Consider the following 25,731-nt stretch of genomic DNA (forward strand, 5'->3'; position numbering starts at 1 on the left):
TCAGCATCATCTTATTTATACGAGCTGACAGAAACAAAGGTCACTGACTCAACACAAAACAAGGATGTGAAGAATAAACACTCAAAACCTCATGTAGGCTTGTGCATGAAGCATAAAAAAATAATCTTGTAACGACTTAAGCATGATGCTAACAAAATTAGTTTTTGTGGTGGCACAGTGAATTGTTATAGTGAATTGCAGGCAGTGTTTTCCCGAGTTAAGCCTTTAAACATGGAAACATCCTCTATGCTGAAATGTCCTTGAGCAACACCAACAGACTGCAGAGACTTTCACTCCAAAGTTTAATAAACAATCACATTATTATGTGAAAGGGCTTTACAAGCCACTGCTGTTTCTTATTTTCTCCCTCTGTCTTTCTGTCTGATCAGGAGGAGGAGTGGCAGCTACAGGACAAGTCTGGACATGATGGAACCCCCCCCCCACTCCCTCCTTTCCCCTTCCTCTCTTCCCTAAATCATTTCCCTCATTCCCTTCGTCCCTCCTTCCTCTTCTCAATTTAAGCGCAAACCACAGACTTGCTGTGGAGGTTTCCATGACAAACATTACTAATTGGGGATCATTTTCATTTTGTTTTTTTCAATCATGTCTGGCAAAAGTGACGTGTGTGTGTGTGTCTGTGTGTGTGTGTGTGTGTGTGTGTGTGTGTGTGTGTGTGTGTGTGTGTGTGTGTGTGTGTGTGTGTGTGAGAGAGAGAGAGAGAGAGAGAGAGAGAGAGAGAGAGAGAGAGAGAGAGAGAGAGAGGGAGAAAGAGAGAAAGCCACAGAAGGGAAGCACTGTTAAGTCTCTGTTTTGATATAAAACCTCTGGCTCATCAGACAGACAATATGAGCTCAGTGCAGCTAATAAATGCAATATTACAAGTGCTATACTGCTTTCAGAAAATGAGCAGTTGTTCCGGAGCAGCAGGTTGGCGGCAGCAGGGTGCATCGCCACTGCAAGTGACCTCTGATCCTGCTGGGCTCCAGTCCACACACAGCTGGTAACTGTGGGTTGTTGCTTACAGTCATAAAATCTCACATCAGTATTTCCTGATTCATTTACTCACAGTTTCCCACTGGCTCATTGAAATGCAATATAGTAATTCAATATACTGATACTTACAGATATCACATTTGTGAAATAGTGAGCACTTTTATCAGACAGGCTCACAAAAGCAAGAAAAAAAAACTTTGTTGCTCCAGGTTGAGGACAGGAGAGAACACAGACATTTTCTAGTCTAATTTAGTGCCTATATGCTTTTAGCTGGCACATTTCAAAGACAGCAAAGCTGGTTTAGTTTAAACATGTAACCACAATTAATGAAAAAAGCAGATCCCAAGTATTTCTTTAAAATACAATGAGATTTTATGTCACATGCATATTTTGGTGAGGTTTGAGGGGTTACATAAATAAAGTAATTAAAGAAACCTTCGTTGAGGAAAGAGTGCATTCATGATGGGAAAGAAATATTTAGAGGAAATATAAATGATCTGCTTAAGTCATTTAGTCATTCCTAGGCTGCAGTTTACCAAAGTGTTTTTTTTCTTTAAGTCACATCATTTCAAAATTAATGCAACTGTTGGATATTTTTTTTTGTCGTTGTAATTTTTGCAATTAGTAAGGTGAAATTGTTAAAGTCTCTAAACAAAAATACATGTTTATTTGTAATATTTATATATTTCTTGATTGTAATTCCTTTATGGTAGACTTGAATTTTCAAGACTTAAAAAGTGCCGAAACACATTTAAGAACAAAGGCATATCATACCCTCAACATCTACCCCCTTGTGTGCCTGAAAGCCATATATCTAAGCTCAGAGAGCACAGACTTCTGACAAACATGCTGGCTGTGCGTGTGCGTGTGTGTGTCAGCGTGCGTGAGTGTGTATAGCTGTACTGTATGTATATGTGTGGGTATCTAATGATCCCTGTGTCGCCTTCTCGGTGTCTCCCACACCTCCCCTTCTCATTAGCGGTGACGCCTGAGTGGATTAACCGCACGCGTGCACACGTACGTGCACGGTAACACACACGTCCACCCCAACCGCTAACGAAAGTAGAGCTCATCAAAGAGAATCTATCCACCCTGGTTTAGAAAAGACAAACTGTCATAAAACTCGGATTTGTACTCAATGCAAACCAGAAGCCCCTTTCTGGCAGGAGGCTGGGTATGTGGGTCCATGTGTGTGTGTATATGTATGTGTGACAAAGGCAGGAGCTCGGAAACAATATGTATTTATTGTTTTTGTGTTAAGGCCAGTGTCTTTCTGTGTGGGTTCAAATGATGTGTTATATCATCGCAGATTAAACTAATTTGGTAAGTAACAGAGAGAGGGGAAAAAAGCAGAGAGGAAAGGAAAGAAGAAAAAAACTTGAATGAAAAGAAATAAAAGGATGATGAATCGCAGGAAGAGAATGAAAGGAGAACTCACTTGATTAGAACAATAAATATAGTCACAATACACAGCTCTACTCAAGACCACATATCTTCTCTTCTAATCAGATATTTCCTGTGCAGGCTCATAGATAGAAGAACAGACTCAGAGCCGAGCCAGAAGGATGGAAAGAAAGTGAAAACTTAATACAACCAACACCCAGCACAAAATGAGAGTGAAGTCCTGGTAACTGTAAACCAGATGGACATGATCTAACATCTCCTGTCATAATGTGGGGGGGGGGTTTCCCAATCATTCTGATTGAAAGAGACACTCCAGACTTTTGTTTTATAACCAGGATCAAAACCTTACCTGCCAGTCTGGTGGAACTGTTCTCTAGTACATTTTCAAAAAAATATAAATCCACTGCCTGCTGTAAGCAATTCAGCAATGGAAGAAGGCCAGCCAGGATTTAGCTGTTAGCATTAATCTAAAACTTTGCCCATACTGTAAGTCACACCAACAAAACTGCGCGAGACAGGTTTAAACAGAAACAATCAACAAACCTAAGGAAGCACAGTTATTTGTGTTGTAGCCGAAGAACCAAATTTGCTGTTTGATTTGATCTTTTGGCACAGATCAGAATCAAAACCATGCAGATTCTCCAGACCACGAGCCAACAGCAGTCAAAGCGTTACATACAAATAACAGATGAGAAAGCGCATGATGCTGTGAGGAAAACAGAGGTGGATTACAACAGTGTGACAGACAGAGAACAGATATCACTGTCAGGCCTCCGGTTAGGATTCAGTAAAAAACTGGGAGCAATGCAGCGGATGTACTGCTGGGATGATATGGGCTGCTTGGAAGTGTGACAAGAAGAAGCAGAGCCACGGATGAGCCTAAGAGCTGGAGAATATCCAGCTCCAAATAAAGAGACAAAAGAAGGAAATAGAGTTTGTGATCCTACCTTTCTTGGTTTTCTTAGATGGCTGTTTCTTCTTAATGAACTTGGTCGCCTCCTGTGGAACTTCAATCTCCTCCCCATCACCAGCCAGCTCTGCTATGGGCTCAACACCTCCTGAGTGAAAGATATGAAGGAAAATCATTACAAAAATAAGTTCAACAAGTCTTTTTTTCCTTCTTTTTTTCTTAAAAACACATTGTTATGACACACAGTGTCTGTGAAGATAAAGTTTGCTTTCAGTTTTGATCCTCTGAGCTGCAAAGCCATTGGGTTGCCAGAACAACATAAATCTTTGTATCCAAGGAGCAGCACAGTTGCGGTCCTGATTAGATTGTCAATGTATGGAATAACTAGGAATTCCTATATTATTTCATTACATTCATTACTTAGTAACTAATGTGTTCTAAATACAAAGTAGCTAATCCTTCCCTACACATTAAAAGCATAAGTATGTCTGCATGTTTTTCCCAAACTCCTAACCCTAGACAACATGTTCAAACTTGATGAAATCTAGCCCATATACTGCCTAGGGTACACAGATCTGTAATATCTATATTGCAATCGATCAAAATATTTACTTCAAATACATTGCAGTTATTCTGTGTATTTGTATCCACAAACTGCATGATCGAGGGAATGTACTATCATTTTTATGCACGTAAATCCAACCTAATGTTTGAATGTTCGTGTACATGTGATACATATAAAAATTTGCATGTTTTGTCCAATGAACGATTATCAACATAAAACTCTGCAAGTGGTTGCTGCAAACGATGGGTGTGGCTGTTTTTTTCAGTCATTTCCATCTTAATTTATCCATCCATCCATCCTTTTCCGCTTATCAAATTCAGGGTCGCATGGGGGCTGGAGCCCATCTCAACTGTCTTAGGGCAAGAGACGGGGTACACCCTGGACAGCAATTTAGAATCACCAGTTAACCTAACCCCACCAATTTAATGTCTTTGGCCTGTAGAAGCCATTTATATGTTACCCAATTAAAGCCCCTATGATTGGTAATAATCCAAGTGTTATAGTGTCTGACCTGTAACAAAATGTTGCACCAAATCACATTTCATAGCAATTGGGTAATAATTAAGCTATTTAGTCTTATGTTTTCTATTTAAATCAACATTTACAAATAACAGAAAAGACATGTATAACAATCAGCGGAAGTAGCTGACGAGACAGGACTCATACCATATTTAAGATGTCACCGTTAGCATTCTTTTCCTATAAGTTGAACATTGTTTTTGCATTTTCATTTCTAATGGTTTATAATGATTCCGAATTGTTAATAACGTTATGTAGGCCTGCTGCTATGTAGCAGGCAAAAGGTGGAGGCGAATGCAGGACACGAGAGACAGCTTTAATGCTAAAATTGAACAAAATACAGAACAAACTCCGAGTAGAAACAAGGCATCCAAAAACCAGAGAAACACAGCGCTTAAATACACAAAACTATGGGGAATGAGGGAGGACGTGACAAAGAACTGAGACAAACTGAGAGAATAAATACAAGGTGATGAGGGGAAACAGGAGACACCTGGGAGGACAGCTGAAACTAATTGAGAAAACACGCGAAGGCATGTAAAACTAAATACAAAGCATAAGAGACAAAAGACTAACAAAATAAAACGGAAAGTAATTAAACACGAGAACAAATATGCATACTTGACAGAGAAAACACAGGAGGGCAGGAAAACGAAATGTAAGTGCAAATTATAAAAGGAGACTGAACCAGGACTGAGAATAAAATCATGAAGAGAAAGGAGCCAGAATACAAAACTGAAAGTGCCCAGAACTACCAACAAACTAAAAGCATAAAGACAAAGAAATGCAAATCTAAACCAAATGTGAACTACGAAACAAGAGTTATTTAACAATACGTTTTCTTGAAAATTTACATTTGTAAATGTACCAAGTCAAATCAAATCAAATCAAATCACTTTTATTGTCACATCACATGTGCAGGTACATTGGTACAGCACATGTGAGTGAAATTCTTGTGTGCGAGCTTCACAAGCAACAGAGTTGTGCAAAATACAATAATGTAAACAAGCAAAATACAAGAATGGCTACATCTGAAACTAATAAATATATGTACAATATATAATAGTATATGCATTTCTGGATGTGTATACTAAATATTTTTCTACGTGTGTGTGTGTGTGTGTGTGTGTGTGTGTGTGTGTGTGTGTACACATATTTTACAAATTAAATAGAGTAAACAATAAATAAAATATATAAAAATATACAGAGTTGAGACATGTGCAAAAGCAGGTGAATTCTGTACATTAATATGAATAGACATCTGACCAGCATATGACCAACACATATTTGCACCAACATATGTAATATAAACAAAATCTTTCAAGATGTTTCAGAGAAAGGTAAATGTAGCAATGAAATAACAGCATCAAACATCAGGTTTTAAAGTGTGTGTGTGTGTGTGTGTGTGTGTGTGTGTGTGTGTGTGTGTGTGTGTGTGTGTGTGTGTGTGTGAGAGAGAGAGAGAACCTGGATGTGTGAGAGGAGTGATTGTGTCTGCGTGACGAAATCCCTGCTAGAATCCCATGGATCAGTGTGGATTTAGGGAGCTCCTGAGGCCGATGAATTGGACGCCTTGTCTCTCTCTGTCCTACCTCACAGTCTCCTCATCAAGCCTCCCCCTCCCTTTCCATCCCTCCCTTTTTGTCTCCTCTTCATCGCTTCTTCATTCCTCTACTCCCCTCTCTGTCTCCTCTTCCTCTTTTTATCCCTGTCGCCATCTGATCTTTCGTTCTTTCCACTCCTTTACTTCTTTTTGTCATTCTCTGTCCACTCCTCATCCCTTTTTCTTTTCTTCAGTTCCCTTCTTTTTCTGTCTCCTTCCAACTTTATTTCTCATCCTCCCATATTCTGATCCTCGTTCACTTCCTTCCTTCCTATTATCCTTTCCTCTCTCCCCATTTCTGCGGCTCCCTGAGGAATCTGTCCAGTTTCACGGTACTTTCATTTAATGTGCACGCCACACATTGTTCCTTTGTCTTGTGTGTGTGTCTGTGCATGTATGAGAGCAGAGTGTGCGTGTGTGTGTCTGCCATTGCGTCTACCTTAAGGTGTCTGAGAATGTGTGTGTCTCCATCTCCCCCACCGAGTCTACATCTGTGTGAGTATGTGTGAGTGCAGATTATCCTAAGTCCTCTCTAATATTTATCCTGGCCTTTTCTAAAGCCAATCTTGTTCTCTTTGGTGAGAGCACAGCCTGTGGCTTCACATGCACAGAGAGGCGTGCACACACACGCACACACACACTCCCAGTTGTTTGAAATGGGATATGCCTCACTCTTAATTGGGAAGGTGTTTTTCTAAGGCTGTCTTACAATTTCACGGGGAATGTGTGGATCTGTGGGTGTGTGTATGTGTTTTAACCTCATTCTCACATCAACATAAGGTAAGGAAATAGCCCACCTCTGGAGCAACTTACTCTGAAACACACAGACTGTCTCTTACCACTGACCTCCAACACATTCCAGCCTGTCCCTCATTCTGTAAATAGTAGGTATTATACCACCTGGTTAGAGTTGTGACGTTGTGCTCTGTTACAGTTAGTCTATATTTATCTCATTTGATGAGCTATCAGTTTTAGAGAATCTTAAGATTTAGACTAGCAATAGAATATAGAATAGATGTGACTGCCTATTTAATCATTGTTTGGATAGGCCACCCACAAACTATAATAACAAGTATATAACTACTACTACTACTACTAGCAATAGCAGAAAAAGTGTAAGCATGAGTAGTATTAGCAGTATAAATAACAGTTATCATAATCTATACTTCATTCTGAATGGATTCCCAAATGGGAACGGCATGGTCAGCTCTTCTGCCTGTTAAAGACACAATGGAGCTTCTATTTTCTGTGCTTACACAATAAATATCTACACAACTCCTGAATCTGAAAAAAAAACCAAAACCCAAAACAAATAGAAGTTTAGCGCTTATTAGGAGGTACAAGAAAAGTTTAGGAGACATAGTTGGGGAAATTGTCTTGGACGTTTGGAAAATGTGTTCAGCCTAAGAGACAATCTGAGCATTTGTGGATCTGTTTGTATATATATGGGAATGGTTTGGGTCACTTAACAACAATTTGAGGACAGCTTGAAGAAAGTTTAAGCCATTTTGTGATGATTTGAGACATTGTGGGACGGCGTGGGACCATTTGGGCCAGTCTGTGACAGTTTGGGGCTGCTTTAGGACAGTTTTGGAACAGTTTGGGCAGCTTGGTTGAGGGGTTAAGATGCTTTCAATAGACATTTCTTTCTTGGTTTGCAGTACGGAGACACCAGTGCATTCCTGCTTTATTCTGGGCTGCGGTTTGAAGATGGGGGTGATACTATGCCGCTGTGGTTACCAGCAATTTGGCTGTGGGCTTTTACGTTTCTTCCCCCCGTCAATATACATAATTGTACGCACATATATATAAATGTTCAGTACATTAGACCTGCACATTTCTGCACACACACAGCCTCAAAGCAACATTCTTTTGAAAACACACATCAAAATCCAGGAAGTGTGATTCTTTAAAAAAAGTTGTGTGCTTGAATCAGACACCTGGTATCTTTTGTCTAGTCTTCACAGTCTAAACTTACAAACCACATATGAGTACGGCAAAAGCACCTCGAAAAAAAACCCCATTATGAGTCGTTCCCGCAAACATTTTTTTTCTACTGCAATAAAATCACTAAAAACTAAAAACAAATGTAAACAAGCAATTTTAGGCAACGAATATTTAACAGCTCAGGAAAGAATACTTATAGTTTTCTGCCTAAAAAACAAAGTCTAACTCGAAGTGTGAATTACTAAACAAATTTCAGTAAACTGTTCAATCTCTTCTAAAAATAGAACTCTGCTGTTTTATATATAGCATTGTGGAGGAAAACTCTTCAATTTGAACACCACAGCAAGAGAACAAAGACAGCTGAACAAGAACACACACAAAACATGACCTACACTTACACACAGTGCATGTAGTTCAATCTCTGCTGTGTCTTCTGACCTTCCACGTGCACACACAGACATACATGTGTGTGCATGCTCATGCAAACACAGCCCATCTTTTCCTCTCTCTTTAAGTCTAAAATAGATGCAGGCCCCAAACCACAGCTACCAGTGGAACACTGTGAAAATAACTGCGACACACTTGTGCTATAGGGGTGTGTGTGTGTGTGTGTGTGTGTGTATAGAGTGTCTGCTTGCTTTAACTGGACTGTGAATATAAGCAATCTCTTCTGAGTTCATTAGGAGAGGAGTGTAAAAGAAAGAAAAAAGTGAGGATGTTAAAATGCTAAATGCTAGAAATAAAACAGGGTTTGATTCATTAGTGAAACATGGGGCATAACGTAAAAAGAGAAGAGAAACAACAACAGCAGTGTACAACAGAATAAGATAAACAAGAGATCAGCCATTGATTAAAAAAAAGACTAATATACAAGATGAACTGCAGATTCCTCAGTGAAGAAACCACCAGAATAAACAGGACATAGCACACAGATGGGATTGACGACAATAATGAGTTTTTTGTGGAAAAAAAAATATTGCTCATGCAGTCAAATAACTCTTCATCTTGTCATCTTGTTTAGATAGTGTATGTATGTGTGTGGGTGGGAGCAGGCATCTATATACACACCTCTTTAGCTGAAGGAAGAGCTATGCTGACAGCGCGCTGACTAATGAACCATGTGATAAACAGTCCTGATTTCAGCAGGTGTGTGTATGTGTACAAAGTACAGCTGCTGAAGCTTCAAATTGGTCCAAATGATGTCATCAGGGTAAGACACAAGGTCAAATGACGCAGCGAGAAACATATAGACAACAAGAGATACGGTGGGATACATGTTAGCCAGATAAAACTACACACCCAGTTGGAATATACTAATGTTCCTAATATGTCCTTTATGTATTGATATACTGTAATTGTTATATCTGGCTTGCATATGCTACTATACTACAAGATTTAGATCTATACTTCACAGACTACAGTACGCAGAAACCAATAAACCAAAACATACAGTGGAACAAGTCAGATCAATGGTTACAGTAAAACTAGATTAACCTTTTTAAAAAACTGCTGGTTTGTGTTTCTAAACATTGCCGCCTGTGTAAATAGCAACCGGTAATTAGTAACTGGAATACTAGTATTTATAGTGTATATGGGATATGCATCACCAGATTTCTCTGAGCTCCCACTCCACGGCCCGTTCCACCTCCTGTAATTTTCCAGTAGCTGAAGTGACGTCCAGAACAAGAATTTATTACAAGAGAGATATTTCATTATCCATTGACCAAATGGGCTCTATTCTCATTAAGTGCTCAACTCATTCATACATTTTGCATACTGCAACAGATTTTATTTTTTAAATGAAATCCATGAAGATTTTAAAGTTTGCCTTCAACCAGATTTTGAGCATTTGACCAACCAGCATGAACCAAACCTGGTCCTCCCTTCTCTATACTTCTGGAAAAGACAAGCAGAGACGATAATGTGCTTAGAAGTGTGTGTGTGTGTGTGTGTTTTGTTGGGTTTCCCTACCAATGAAGTGAGACTTATTGTGCGGTATTTCAGTGTGTATGCGTTTGTGTGTGTTTCTGTGGTCTTGGAGTAAAACGGTTGCTGTCGCTGTTGTTGGAAACGTAAACAAGTGTGCATGTTTACGGCCGGGTGAAAAAGCAACATCTGACAGGGTTAGCGAACGCCTGTTTACTGCAGTGCAGCGTGTGTGTGTGTGTGTGTGTGTGTGTGTGTGTGTGTGTATGTGGTGTCTACATCTGTGTCAATTTTGGCAGAAGACCAAAAGAGAAAGGAGAGACCGCATGACAAGAAAACGTAAATACAAACACATTCACTCTCTCCTCTCTCTGTCTTTCTCTCACACACACACTTTATTGACCGACTTCGGCTCCACTGAACTATGCGCCGAATTACTGTAATCACTATAATCACTTATAAACATGCCTTTAACACTTTATAGACCTCTTTCTCTGTTTCTCTCTCTAACACACACACACACACACACACACACACACACACACACACACACACACACACACACACACACAGTACAGTACTAATTCTCAAAAACAAATGGATCCACAAATCTCATGGTGTAGGTGGAGGATTACAACTTCCTCATGTGGCCATGCACATTTACACGTTTACCTTAAAACTGCTGGACAGTAAGTGTCAGCAGCACTGACTCTGCAGTAAACTCAAATGAGCTGATTTAACATCTGGCAAGGGAACAAGAATTTAAACTAAACACTGCGGCTATGACTTGCATATTCATACACTGATTAATTATGCTGATTAAAGTGCGTTGTCCCTAGACCCTAGAATGTGCATAAATAAAAAGCAAACAAGCAAACATGGTCCTGGAAAACCATTTGGCACCACCAGGCACTGTCATGTCCCCTATGCTATTAGGCCACATCTTCACTGATAAATCACACCAGCAAAATATGCAGATTTCCAGGAATTAACCACTTCTTTTTATAAGACAGAACATGTCTTGACTGAAAAGAATCGAACTGTCAATTTTAAACTAAATTTGGTTGGTTTTGGTCAAACAGAACTAGACATAAAAAATACTGAACATGCAAAAGATGTTTGTCTGTTGTCTGTTTGTCTGTCTGTAAATACATATATCTATTGACCCAATGATAAGGGATTGAGAAGTGACAGGAAGTCAACAGTAACTCAAATAACCAGCAGAAGACCTCAATGGGTTCTAATCTTGTCAGCTAAAAACATAAAACTGAGGCTACACTTTGCACTGGGTTACCAACAGAAGACTGTTGAAGAGCAGAAGAGCTGATTTGTTTTGATTTTTGCTGCCTCGGATAGCACGGTCATAATTTAGCATAAACAACATGAAAGCATGGATTCGTCCTGTCTTGCATTAACAGTTCAGGGTGCTGTTCCTTTTGTAAGGGCATGGGGGACCATTAGTACCAACTGAGCATCGTTTAAATGACACAGCGCCCCCTGAGTATTGTTGCTAATTAGTCCATCCCTTTATGACCACAGCGTACCCATCTTCTTTTAGCTGTTTCCAGCACCATGTCAAGAAGCTCTGGCCTCTAGATCTAAATCCAATAGGGCACCTTTGGGATGTGGTGAAATGGACCACATCATGAAGGTGCAGATAACAAATCTACACTAACTGTGTGATGTCATGTCAATATAGACCAAAATGTCTGAGGAACGTTTCCAGCACCTTGTTGAATCTGTGCCATGAAGAATTAAGCCAAAAGAAGGTCCAACCCAATAGTAGCAAAGAATACCTAAAGTGACCGGTGGGTGTACATTTTGGTTTTTACTATAAAAGAGAGTTAAGAGAAGGAAGAGTACAAGGAGGTAAGAAAGGCAGTAGGGGTTGGGCTTGAAGAGTGTAACTGATGATCTGTCAAAAGGTCCTTTAAAACTTCTGCCAAGAGTAAATGATCCATAAGGTGCCTGAGTGAAAGAGTTTATGTATTTGCATGTATATGCATGATTTTACGAGTGTCTACCTCGCAAAAATTATGTGAGTGTATATTTTTTATGCATGTGCCTGCACTGTGTAACTTATGCAGCTGTGTATGTATACCTGTTTGTAGTGGTATTATTTCTTATTTTTTTCACATACCTGTGTATATTATTTCAAGGGTGCGTGTACTGATGCATTTAAATATGAGTCTCTGTGTTGGCTGTAAGGTGTTAAATGAATAGGGTCCGTGTTTTTGCCTGCTGAGCCTTAAAATCTGCACCAAGGGACCAGCTTACAAGGCTGTCCACCAGCACGCACACAGTATAACATGCACAGATTACAACACACACACACACCACTGATTTTACCACTGAAACTGTTCAGTCAGCAATCTGGTAGCAATGCAGTTCCCTCCCAAATTCTTTGATACTTTAGTTGGATCTTTCAGTATTTACATTGCTGGAACTGTTTGTTTTCTGCAAGAGACAGCAGAATTAAAGTATTTTGACTAAAATGATGAATGGGAAGTTCCCATCCTATAATCCCATGGTTGCATTTATCTAAAATACTAAAACCAACAACTCAACAGAGAGGCAGAGTAACAACCTTTAAATAGGGTTACCTTAAGTTTAATTCATTTTTATTTATACAGTGCTAATTTACAGCAGCAATGGCCTTGAAGTAGCCCGGCAACCTGAGTATTTAGTAGCATAACTGAAAGATGGCTCAGGGTCGCTTCATCCCATCCTAAATGTATTAAAAAGGAAATTTTGAGTCTAATTTTGAGTCAGTCTAAGTGGAATGTAGACAAGTAAACCAATGACTCACCAGGAACAGCGAGATTCTGGACTTGAGCAGGGACCTGGACATTAGCCTCAGAGGCCAGGGTGAGACGCCCCCCTTTGCCGATTCGTTCACAAAGCAGGGTGATGTGCTTCTTGAGACGGGCAGTGTCACTGGGGAGGCCCAGCACTGATCCTCCTGTCTGCGCCAGAGAAGTAGCCTGGTCCTTGGGGTTCTGTGACAAGCAGGTCCGTAGGAGGTGGGAGACGGCAGCATCACAGCTCTCTTCCCAACCCTGTGGAAAGAAATAGGAAGCTTACCTTATACACTACCACTCATTTCATGATTATTTACATTGTAGATTCTCACTGAATGTGTCAAAACATGTTCAATATTTTAGATTTTTCAAAACAGCCACCCTTTGCTTTGTTTACTGCTTTGCACACTCTTCTCTCAATGAGCTTCATAAGGTCGTCACCTGAAATGGTTTTCTAACAGTCTTGAAGGAGTTCCCAGAGATGCTGAGCACTTGTTTGCCCCTTTTGCCTTCACTCTGTGATCCATCTCATGCCAAAGCACAGATTTCACTGGTCTAATGTTCATTCCTTGTGTTTTTTGGCCCAAACAAATCTCTTCTCCTTTTTGCCTTTCTTTAGTAGTGGTTTCTTAGTAGCTATTTGACCATAAAGGCCTGATTTCCACAGTCTCCTCTGTTGATGTAGAGATATGTCTGCTACTGGAACTCTGTGTGGCATTTATCTGGGCCCTAATCTGAGGTGCTGTTAACTTGCGGTTTCTGAGGCTGGTGACTCCGAAGAATTTATCCTCAGCAGCAGAGGTGACTCTTGGTCTTCCATTCCTGCGACAGTCCTCATGTGTGCCGGTTTCATCGTAGCGCTTGATGGTGTTTGCAACCGCACTTGGGGACACATTCAAAGTTTTAGCAATTTTAAAGTAATGATGAACGGTTGTTTCTCTTTACTTAGCTGATTGGTTCTTGCCATAATATGAATTCTAAAAGTGGTCAAATAGGGCTGTCAGCTGTGTAACAACCTGACTAAAACACAACTGATGGGCCCAACCAAGAAGGCAAGAAATTCCCCAAATGAACCCTGACAAGGCACACCTGTGAACTGAAAACCATTTCAGGTGACTAAATCATGACCCTTATTAAGAAAAGGGTTTGCAGCACTGTCAACAAAGCAAAGGGTGGCTACTTTGAGGAATCTAAAATTTCAGACAAGTTTAGAGTTATTTATCAATTTTTTCTTTGCTACATAATCCCATATATCTTGCTTCATATATTTGATGTCTTCAATATGTATATACAAAGTAGAAAGTAGTAAAAATAAAGAAAAACGCTTAAATGAGAAGATGTGTTCAAACTTTTGACTGGTAATGTATGTTTAAATTATTGAGATACAGGCTGAAAGAAGAATGACATAATGGACACAGAAGGCCTGTATTATAGTAATTGTCTTAGTAAGTTTTCAGAAACAAGAAATCAACATTCAGAGAAAATAATAAATACTATCAGATTGTAAACTTGTGTTTCTGTTATTAACTAGCAATGTAGAACTAAGACTGGGAGGTGTGAGTTTCGATTTGTGCTTCACTAAAGTAAAAAAGGGATGGCGCAAAAAGAAGCTAGAGCAAAGAATAGAGGATACAAATTTGCATAACAGAATACATTAAACTCTTAATTCAAGGCAGATCCACTCATAAACAGAGTAAGAAATGAGGAGGAAAGAACCACGAGTGCATGACTTTGGAAAGGTGATGGAGAAGAGACAAATAGTTAGAATAAACTATTTTAGCCTTTTAATTTGATGCCCTGTTGAATTTTGAATTTATGAGAGAGCAAGAAAATGATAAGACATTCAGAATCGAAAGAAACGAAGACACACACGCACACACACACAAAGCCACAGTAATAAAACAGTGAGGAGGGTTTGGTCTTTTGCTGTCCCCGTTCACCATCTCTCATCCTTCACCCACGCATACATACACGAATATACCCAACTCATCCTACTAAAAACCAGGGAACCCAGAATCTCTCATTTGAATGGGTGATTTAGATGGGTAGGTCTGAGGATGATGCGGTATGTGCGTGAGTGTGTGTTGGGAGGGTAAGGGTGTGTTGACAGGTACCCCTCCACCATCACCCCCCCCCACACACACACACACACACCTCTCGTTCTCCTGCCTGCCGCCATGCTGATAGGCCCCTAATGAGCCATAATGACAGGTAATCAACCCTGTAATGATGATGACAGAGAGATACAGACAGACACAGGGGAAAGAGCGACAGAGAGAGAGAGAATGCAGGAGTGTGAGAGAGAGAGCAAAAGAGGACGAAAGAGCGAGAGAGAAAATGGTCGGGGGGGTTGAAGGAGATGAGATGATGATGGAGGGAAAGGCAGACACCAAAAAAAATTAAACATGTGGAAAGCCGAAAGATGAGCAAAGACAAGAGTAAAGAAAAGACACTGGACGAGTCTGGAAGGAGAAAAATTAAAGAGGAGGGGTAGGAGGAGGCGAGATAGAGGTGGGTGACCTATTCTTACAACAATACCTCACCAGGTTATCAAATGGAACAACATAACTGCAGGTTTCTGTGGAAACTTGGCATGCTCATGCACGCGCTCGCTGAAACATACGTTCCACATGCTGCGGAAGAAAATTAAACGTCTCTAAACCTAAACTGCAGACATTCATCCTCCTGAAGGAGAAGAAAGGAAGCAAAGAAAGGTGGAGCTGAGCGGCTTTGGATCAAGGCCAGAGCGATAAATTACGGCAAAGTTCCCACTAATGCAGAAATAGAAGAGGAACTTGTTTTCTGTACCAAGAAACAAGAGAGGTTTTGTATTATTGGGTCGTCTTTGAAGACTTTTTGAAAAGAGAAGTTGTACAAGTGCAGCAGCAAAGAAGCATGACAGAGCTTCTATTTTCCTTGTGTTTATGATAGCAAAAAGGAATCTTTTTTGAACTTTTACCAACACTTCAGAGTGGAAAGCTTTAGTTTTGTGTATATTGACACTGTATAGACACGGATTACATCAGTAAATAAAAGTACCCTGTTGAATAACACTGAATGTATGATTATCCAAAATGTTAAAACGCCATTTTTACCTTGTTTTTTCTTGAGTGCACAAAAAAGCTGATATTCAGTGAGAACAATACCAATCGCATCACTGAGTGAGAGAAATTGATGCTAAATTGTTAACACTTCGTGACTGAAAAGTATTTTTTGAGTCATACATTAACTCCGCATTATGCCGCATTACAAACAAACACATTAAAATAAAGCACATGTGGTATTATTAGCTTAGACAAACAGAACCAGTTATGAATAGTTTGGCCTTTAAACCTGTATAGCTTCAATGTTCCACTGTTGAAGTACCAACAAAGACAAACCTTTTTTTTCTTTTTTCTTATTAAATAGTTTCCTCAAAAAGCCTATGGACTGCATCAGGAATATCAGGTCTGACAAAGGGAGAAACCCTGGGTGTAACTGCAGAATTACAGGCTGGCAATACATAAATTATAACAGAGTCTAGCACACAACCTTGGAGGACTCCCAAAGAGACAGGTAAAGGTTCAAAAAGCAATCCCTCTGCAGTCATGATATCCTCATCAAGACTGCGAATGTCATTTGAGAGACCGGAGTTACGGCTCTGTGAGAACAATGCCATACAGTAGTCTCAGGGGGAAACATTACCCACACAATCATCCTAAGACCAAATCAAGAGTGGATTTAGTACAGCATCAGCTACTTTCCTTAACTTCTGGGTACAATCAACTTTAATACATCTATTTACTGTAAATGCCTAGTTACTGACAATCAGAAGCTCTCAGAGTCAGAAGGCCTATTATGTTATAAAGAAACCTGTGGTTTGACTACAGATCCACAATATGAAGCAAGAAATTATGGACAAATATAACCTCTTTATTTCATAATAATTTGAAACAAGTGGCATTTATATACAGTGTGGAGTGCATAATGTTGAAGTTCCAGTAGTGGAGGTGAGGTGTCTATGAAGTGTTCAGCAGTCTGATGGCCTGGTGGAAAAAGCTGTCTCTCAGTCTGCTGGTACGGGACCAGATACTGCAGAACCTCCTTCCTGATGGAAGTAGTCTGAATAGTTTATGGCTGGGGTGACTGGAGTCCTTGATAATCCTCCCCGCTTTCCTCAGGCAGCGCTTCCTGTAGATGTCCTGGAGGGAGGGAAGCTCACCTCCAATTATCCGTTCAGAACACCGCACTACTCTCTGGAGAGCTTTGCGGTTGTAAGCGGTGCTGTTGCCATACCAGGTGGTGATGCATCCAGTGAGGATGCTCTCAATGGCATAGCGGTAGAAGGTCCTGAGGATACGGGGGCTCATGTCGAATCTTTTCAGTCTCCTGAGGAAGAAGAGGCGCTGTTGCGCTGGGCGATCGTGGCTCAAGAGTTGGGAGTTCGCCTTGTAATCGGAAGGTTGCTGGTTCGAGCCCCGGCTTGGACAGTCTCGGTCGTTGTGTCCTTGGGCAAGACACTTCACCCGTTGCCTACTGGTGGTGGTCAGAGGGCCCGGTGGCGCCAGTGTCCGGCAGCCTCGCCTCTGTCAGTGCGCCCCAGGGTGGCTGTGGCTACAATGTAGCTTGCCATCACCAGTGTGTGAATGTGTGCGTGAATGGGTGGATGGATGACTGGATATGTAAAGCGCTTTGGGGTCCTTAGGGACTAGTAAAGTGCTATATAAATACAGGCCATTTACCATTTCTTCACTGTTTTGTTTATGTGTACTGACCACGTAAGATCCTCAGCCAGATGTACACCAAGGAACCGGAAGCTGCTCACTCTCTCCACAGCAGCGCCGTTGATGGTGATGGGGGTGTGTACTTCTCTGCATCTCCGGAAGTCCACTATCAACTCCTTTGTCTTTGCGACGTTGAGGGTGAGATGGCTGTCTTGACACCAGTGGGTCAGGGCGCTGACCTCCTCCCTGTAGTGACCCACCACTGTAGTGTCATCCGCAAACTTCACAATGATGTTGGAGTTGCTAGTAGCCGTGCAGTTGTAGGTGTAGAGTGAGTACAGGAGAGGGCTCAGTACACACCCCTGTGGAGCACCAGTGTTCAGTGTGACGGGGGATGAGGTGATGCTGCCCAGTTTGACCACTTGGCGTCTGTCAGACAGGAAGTTAAGGATCCAGCTGCAGAGGGAGCTGCTCAGTCCTAGATCCTGCAGTTTCCTGTCCAGCTTCGAGGGAACGATGGTATTGAATGCTGAGCTGTAATCTACAAACAGCATTCTCACATACGTGTTTCTCTTATATCGCCATGTTTTCAGGTTATTGCATTCGCAAACTTTAGTGTCTATGCTGTCTACCCCCAAAATTATGGTTGAATACAAAAAAAAAAAACCCACCATATCATGAATGGGAAAATTCTCTTTCAAATGTCTTAACACTGTTAAAAGGTTTATAGAACCATTTGTGATTTAAGGCTACAAAACACTTTCAGGAGCTATATCTGTATATCTGTTGAGACATGGACAGGGAGCCTTGTATCACTGGTTTTAAAGTTACGGCTGATAGTTTAGGGTCTATAGTGTTAGTTCAAAGAGTGAGAAGCCTGAGCAAGACTGGCATTATGACTGTATCAAGAAACTGGGAGGAAAATAATGAGAGAAGGAAAGCAGAAGCAGGAGGTGTTGAGACAGTGAGAAAAAGAGGGTAAAGAATGCACTATGGTATAAACAGAAAAAAAAGAGCAGGAGGGATGATGGAGAGTGATAACACTGCTGGTGTAAAAAATAGAGAATAGAAAAACAATGAGGAGTGAGATGAGGATGAAAAGTGGGAAAGAGAGCAGAGTGGGAGGAGGACACGGAGGAAGGAATGCATGAAGAGAAAAAGGAGGTGTTCTGCTTGGCTGCAACTAAATGAGACGTTTCGTTAGATACCTCACAGATGCATTTCCTCTGGTGTTCCTCCTTCTCCTTTTTTCTCCACCTCCTCCTTGTTTTTGACCTTGTTATTATAAATATTTCTATTTTCTTTCAGATAAAAAGCAGTGTAATGAGCCTGCACTCAAAAGAACTCCTCTTCTTAATTCCAAATATCCTGAGAAGCATAAACTTTGCCACAGATTTTTGCCATTCTTTGTGCTTTCCAATCACATAATATGAAAGTGACATGGGTCATTTGGTATTGCATTATATATTTTAGTTATTCTGCGTTTCAGTGAGCAGAGATTGCTGTGTATAGTATCTCCTTTGTCAAAATGTCTCAACTTTCATATTTCAGTCTTCTACAATCTCAGTCTCAGAGGTGCAGCAACAGGTGCATGTTCAATGGTTTTTCACAGAGCTGTGCACAATGATTTTTTTTTAAAGTGGACACCAATTGTTGTTCAATATGAGCTCCACTACCTGTGACTTCATCATTATCCCCAAAATAAAGTTCAGCTTCAAATGTCATTGTTTTGAAACCAAGCGGAAAACTCCAGAGCTGAAAATGAAGCAAATGCACAAGTGGCAAAATTTACAGTTCCTCTAGGTGCCACTTCATGCTGGCTCCAGAAGGGAGACATTCCCCATAGACGGCCAGGTTAAAATGGCCAATTTTACAGCATCAAAAAGCATATTTACAGCCTGGTAAAAAAAAAAAAAAAAGGTTTTGGCCTCTATGGACAGTTATCCTATCATAAATACTCTGGTAATTTTTTTTTTACAACTCATCCACCTGGTGTAGTCATTAAACTGGACCTCTTTACTGTGTGTGTGTGTGTGTGTGTGTGTGTGTGTGTGTGTGTGTGTGCGCAGCATTTATGCCTTTATGAGCATTTTTAATGGATTACCTGACTAATGTTATGACTTACACTGCGGTACAGAGCATCCAAAAAGTTATTGCTTTGGTTTTGGAGACTAAAATTCCAGCATTTTTTTAGTCTGAGCACCAGTTACCTGATATGCATGTCTGTGGATTGTAGCCATATCGTTTATGAATTTAGTTTGCTAACTAAGCTAATTAGCATCAGCTGATAAATTATAAATCCACCCTCTCGTGAGTGATGTCAGCGTGGCTCCATCCATCGTTCACACTGACAATGAACTGTATGCACAAGTATCTGGGTCAGAATGGCAGCGACCTATGAATAGCAGCCACATTGGTGTCCTGTCCTAGGACATACCTTACAGGAAAAATTTTAATTGCATGTTTGTCTGTTTATTATTATTTTTAATGAGTGGACCAACAGAACTTTGGGATCATGTGCTGTACTGGAGTTTGCTCTCCAAAAACAGTATCTCGATCAGGATCATCTCCGCGGGTAAAACTGCTCAGTGAGACTGAACTGAAATTATGAAAATTGCATTTTTACTGAAAAATGAAAAAAGTTCTGCATTTGAAAAAGATCCAATAAATGGGTAATGGGTAACAGAAGAGTGTGTAGGAACTTACTAATGAATTCAAGATGGAGAAATATTTAACTAAGTTAGCCAATCGTTCATTTTGGCTGAAGAATTGATAACTGTTCCACCCCCATTCTCCTCAGAGACTTTATTCATATCTGTGACAATCCTGGAACTAACTGAGTGACGGACTTGTACTCACCTGGAATGACCTCGCCAGTCCACCCACAGAAACGGTAAAAAGTCCAGATGAAGATTTAGTGTTTTTTGAAAAAAGAGTTTTCAAAAATTTTGACTTAAATAATAAAAATAACAATTCCCTCTCAACAAAAGAAGTGCCTAGGTGTAATAAGCCAAAATAACATGTTACACAAAGAAAAATAAATGTTCTAATAACTTAATAAAAACTCCACTGGAATCTTGATAGATGTTGTCACAGCACTGCATCAGGTAATATAAATTTCCTAAAATAACCCTTCAGTCCACCTGTTTGTCTTAATGTTGTGGACATGACCCTGATTACTACTAATTTACTTAATGCCATTAATCCCATTTATAATAACACACACACACACACACACACACACACACACAAACTTACTTTCACAGTCCCTCGAGGCTCATCAACTGACCCTCTGAAGCTATTTCTGTCTACAATCACAGTGTGTGCGTACTGTAAGATATTTTATGCACAGTTGTGTGCATGTGTGTAACTCTGCGCCGTTAGCGAAAGCTGGAAATAGACACAGTGGTAATGAGAGGTTCAGGGGATTGATCAGAGCTATGGAAAAACTAATACAAACATACCCACAGTGGGCACTCGCCGTCTCGATGGAGTGACAAATCTTTCGTGGTCTGACTGCAGCAAATGGAGGAGCTCTGTCAACACGGCAGTGCACAACCCACGCTCACATAAGCACAAACACACATTCAAACACACTCTCACACAAAGCTTGACGTCTGAGTCAGAGGCTCTTTAAAGAGCAATATGCCATCTATTCACACTAGGACCTTTCTTTGACCTTGACCTTTTGCGTGTATTTGTGTATTTTATATATATTCACACATGCATGCACACACACACACACACACACACACTCACACACACATCAGATTTAATGGTCAAATTATGAACAGGTACCACAGAACACACTCTGACTCTGTGCAGAGCTGACGGGTGAGTGTTGAGTGCTAAAAACTGAATGTGTGATTGAGTTTGTGTGTGTGCGTTTGTGTGTGTATTCCACAGAGACCAGAAGTACTTAATGTATTTTAAAAGTTTTTAGAGAGTGTGTTTAAGCTGGGTCTATGTATACTGAGCAAGCTGCAGATGGATGGACAGATACTGACATGTTAATGGCCACCTGTGTGTGTGTGTGTGCGTGCGTGCGTGCGTGCGTGCGTGCGTGCGTGCGTGCGTGCGTGCGTGTGTGTGTGTGCGTGAGTGAGAGACTGTGTACCAGCTGCGGTGTGTCCTGCAGCAGAGGAAGCAGTGTGGCCTCCAGGATGCTGGTCTGATCGGGGGTCAGGCCCTGCCACAGGGACAGCAGGAGCACGAGAAGGTGTGTGGCACTCCGCAGACGAACAAACGCCTCTTCCAGCAGTGCCCGGTTCTCCTCTGCAGCCTCTGCCAGTGCCATTACCTGGAGGAGACAGGAGCTGGTAAATCTCTCCTAATCATCACAAGAATCACCATTGCATACAGAGGTGATGAAAATGCATTCATACATCAACAGTTTGCATTTAAGGAGCTGTGACTTCACCTCTGATCTTGATCCAGTTTGTTTTATAAAAAACTTGAATACTTGTCAAAAATTATAAACATGCTTCAAAGTCAGCCAAGAAAAATATAAATCTGCTGGCTACCCAACTTGACCTCTGGTTCCAGTCATTTTGAATTTTTGTGTATTTTCTTCTGAGTCATCTCCATAATTATTATATTTTCTTAATATGACACAAAAGCCAGATTTCCCCCTTTGCTTTCTTGCTGGACCAAATGACAAATCATCCCTAAAAGCCTTGCTGGGTCACTTTCTCTAAAACACACCCATTTATCCCCAAAGACTTGAAACATCAGTGGCAAAACCTGTGTAAACAGTTTTATGAGCATCGAGTCTGCAGCTTCTTCATTACTCTCACTGTGTGTTAGCCTGAATTCACCCTGAACCACTTTATCTTTGTGTATTATTTTTATAACGGGGGTCACAATTCCCTGCTGCAATATTAAGATCTCACAGTTCCCTTTTGGCCTTTAACATCTGAAATTAAATTTTAAAATAATGTGTAGGGATGACATGTTTGGCAAGATTTTTGATGGACTACTAGTTACAACGCAAGTCAAACACACTGCTTTGTCAGAGATGAAAGAGACAGTTAAATCATTTGTTAAACTGTTATACACACAGGATGATTCTTCCTTCCTTTCTTGTCTAGTTTTAGCTAACCCGGTATATTTACAATGAAGCTAGAGCCTAAATCTGCATTCTATCTTAAGGCCACTAGAGGGCGACAGCTGTAGTTGCAAAAAGACGTCTGGTCCAGTAGAAGTTTATGGGAAAACAGCTTTCTGTTATTTCTTGTTTAAACATGTTCTTGCTCAGTCCATGGGCTCAGTCTCTTATGTTGGGACATAATGAATAAAAAATGAACTCTGTTTCGTAAATCTTGATCATACCGCGTTTCAAAAAAGAGGATTATCTCATGTGTGAGGCTACATGACAAGCAACCCGTCAATGACAAGTTATCAGCCAACGGGTGTGTCCCTCCTCATCACATCCAGGTTTTTGCAACCAAGTTCGCAATGGTGAAAACGCTCGAAGGTGTCACAGTAGGTATGTGGATCTGGGTCCAATTCTAGTTCCCTTGAATGGTTAAGACTCTTGACCCATAAGACCCATATAAACATTAGTTTGGTAGTAGTCAGTTAAGCTACACTGGAAGTGATTCACAGCATTGTGGTGACCAGAAATTATAGGAAGTAACTGACATTTCACAACTTCAAGATACTACAGGTGAATTAACCACTGGGAACAGAAAGATTTCAACATATTTCAACATTTCTCAACTTCCAGGACAGCAACTGAAGAGACTAATTTAACGTGGGAATGAAGAATAGCACTGACTGATATATGACCTGTTAGTAGATATATGTATATTCATTACATAACTAACCAGCTCTCAGCTTAAAGGTAATGCGTAATATGCAAATCACACCATTTTACCACTTTAGGACTCATATCAATTGGAAGATATTGCATTCAATATCCACATTATAACACCCACTTAAAGTTCCCACCTGTATGCTCGGTATGTTTTTAAAAATCATTGCTTTGACAATAACATCTTAAATGCACTACTTACAGGACAGTTCTGCAACAATTCTGTAAATTAATTAAACATTACCAGTGGAAATCTTCCTTTTAGGATTTTTTTCTAATATTTCTTCAACTTCTTAAAAATTCTTTCACTCTTTCCTTTACCAATATATTCTTCAACAGGAGGAAATAAACCCCAGTCCATTATTTCCATGCCCTTCAGCCTTTGTGCTTTATGGCTCTTTCCTGCAGACTACTGGATTTAGTTTTTTTTCTCTGAACAAACTGCACTGCTGTTCTCCTGTTAGAGCACTGGAAATCCCATTTAGAGAATGTTTACTACGGATTTTCTTCTTTCTCAAGTTTAAAAATAAACTAAACTAAAAAGACGAAACACAGCAGAATTCAAATAAATTGTTCTCTACATGTAGAGACTGCTTGCTCTGATGACTTGCCCATACACTCGGTTGGCAGTATTTTCGAAGGCATGTTTTCTTAAGAATTGTGGGAATCAAAAACATAGACGGGGAGCAAAGAGGAATGAAATACTTGCTTTGCAATGAAGATGAGGTTAAACAGCACAAAAGTGAGGGTTAAGCTCTTCTAACGTTTACTCAAGTACGCAGCTCAGCAGTAGAAGGCAGAAAGAGAGAGAATACATATATGAGGTGTGGTAGGACCATGTGAACTCTGACCTTCAGTGAGGGGTCAGTCCCTTCATCCCTGTATCATTGCAATAACAGAGGAGTGGAGATGAGTAGAGAACAAGCGATGAAAGAGCAAGACAGATGAATAAGAAGACAACAAGAAAGGGCAAGCCGGATGAAGACAAGGAGGGAAATGAGAGAAGCAGGAGGAGGAGGAGAGAGATGAACGGACAGAGAGAGAAAAAGAAGAGGTGAAAGCAGATCTGGGACTAATGGAAGAGTGTGTATTCAGATAAATGAGTGATCTGCAGGCCTGAGTGCCAACGTACGCCAGGAGTTTGTTTGACAAATGGATTCAGCGCTTGCCATTTGATACTGCGAAAACAGAGATGGAAGACTCAGAAATGAAGTGTGTGTGTGTGTGTGTGTGTGTGTGTGTGTGTGTGTGTGTGTGTGTGTGTGTGTGTGTGTGTGTGTGTGTTGGGGAGAGAGAGAGAGAGAGAGAGAGAGAGAGAGAGAGAGAGAGAGAGAGAGTCAGTGAGTGAGAGAGTGAGTGTATATCTGTGTGCATGCTAGGGTAAAGCACCAATTGCTTAAGTAAGCCGTTTTGATTTGCGTAATACTAAACTACAAACATGAGTACATGGGTACGAGAGCCTCCTCTAAGACTTGCACACTAAGTGTAAACAGTCAGAGTTAAAGTCTTAATTCACTTCCTTTCATTTGGTGGTAAACCTAAAAGGACTCAAGCATTCATTCAAGGCTGAGGTCATCTGTGGGTGCCATGTCATTCACAACTCTCAAGTTAGACACACATGCACACACACGCATACGCATTCTTGCCAAATGATTAACTATTTCTCATCACTGTCTTGCCAGTCTAACCCAGTCTAACCTTCATGAGTACACAAAGACATAAGCTTGGCTTAAGTCTTTTAAAAAAGTGTGACCGAATGTAAATTATTTCTGACTCACTTGCTCTCTTCATTTTTTTCCCTCTCTTCCTCCCTTGCATCTTGTACAACCATATGGTAAAAAGCTGTAAAATTCTGCACACTTATTGGGAACACTGCTCAGAGTATTTAGATAAATAATAAATAATTGCAAAATTCTGTTGGATCTTTGGGAGTCTAATTTTGTGAATTGTGAAAAAAAATAATATACGTTTAAAAACACTCACGAGCTACAACTCACGTACATGAACTCCTTATACTCTAATGCTAAATTTCTGCCATGCGCCACACAGACACACACACTGACTACCTTCATCCTTCTCAAGATCCAAACAAAACCCCATCCACCTTCCCCTCGAGATCTCTGAAAATGTGCATGTGTGCACGTCTGTGTGTGCGTATTGATAAAAGGCTCCAGGTTTGGTGAAGGGCTTCATTGTTGGCAGTGGGTCGACTCCACACACACACACTCTGATTGATGCCAGCTGAGAGAATACAAAGACACATTTAGCCTAAACACCCCCCCCCCCCCCCCACACACACACACACACGCACACACACACAGAACAGAGATATAAAAACATGCAAATGTGAACACACATCCATTTACACACAGATATGTACAGAATATATACACAAATGTTAAAAACAAATAACCAATACAAATCAGCTTCCAGGAAGCCTGGACAGAAAAGGTGCTTAAAAAAATTCTAAACTTGGACATCAACACCATCCCTCTCACAGCTATTTAGTTGTACGTCAGCAGCTGAACTACTGGTGACCTTAAAC

At 40.6% G+C, this 25,731-nt stretch overlaps 1 protein-coding gene across 5 annotated transcripts in view; it reads right to left on the reverse strand.

The window, feature by feature from the left end:
* Positions 1–25,731, reverse strand: part of bbs9 (Bardet-Biedl syndrome 9) — a 183,924-nt gene that overhangs the window by 70,481 nt on the left and 87,712 nt on the right. For all 5 annotated transcript variants that reach the window (XM_026183623.1, XM_026183621.1, XM_026183622.1 and 2 more), the window contains 3 exons: positions 21,489–21,671; positions 12,677–12,926; positions 3,345–3,455 (listed from right to left, as the gene is read on the reverse strand). In XM_026183623.1, coding sequence (XP_026039408.1) covers positions 3,345–3,455; positions 12,677–12,926; positions 21,489–21,671 — 544 coding nt within the window. The remainder of the gene's footprint in view (positions 1–3,344; positions 3,456–12,676; positions 12,927–21,488; positions 21,672–25,731) is intronic.

This window comes from Astatotilapia calliptera, chromosome 11 (assembly GCF_900246225.1).
Source record: "Astatotilapia calliptera chromosome 11, fAstCal1.2, whole genome shotgun sequence".
NCBI classification, from domain to species: domain Eukaryota; kingdom Metazoa; phylum Chordata; class Actinopteri; order Cichliformes; family Cichlidae; genus Astatotilapia; species Astatotilapia calliptera.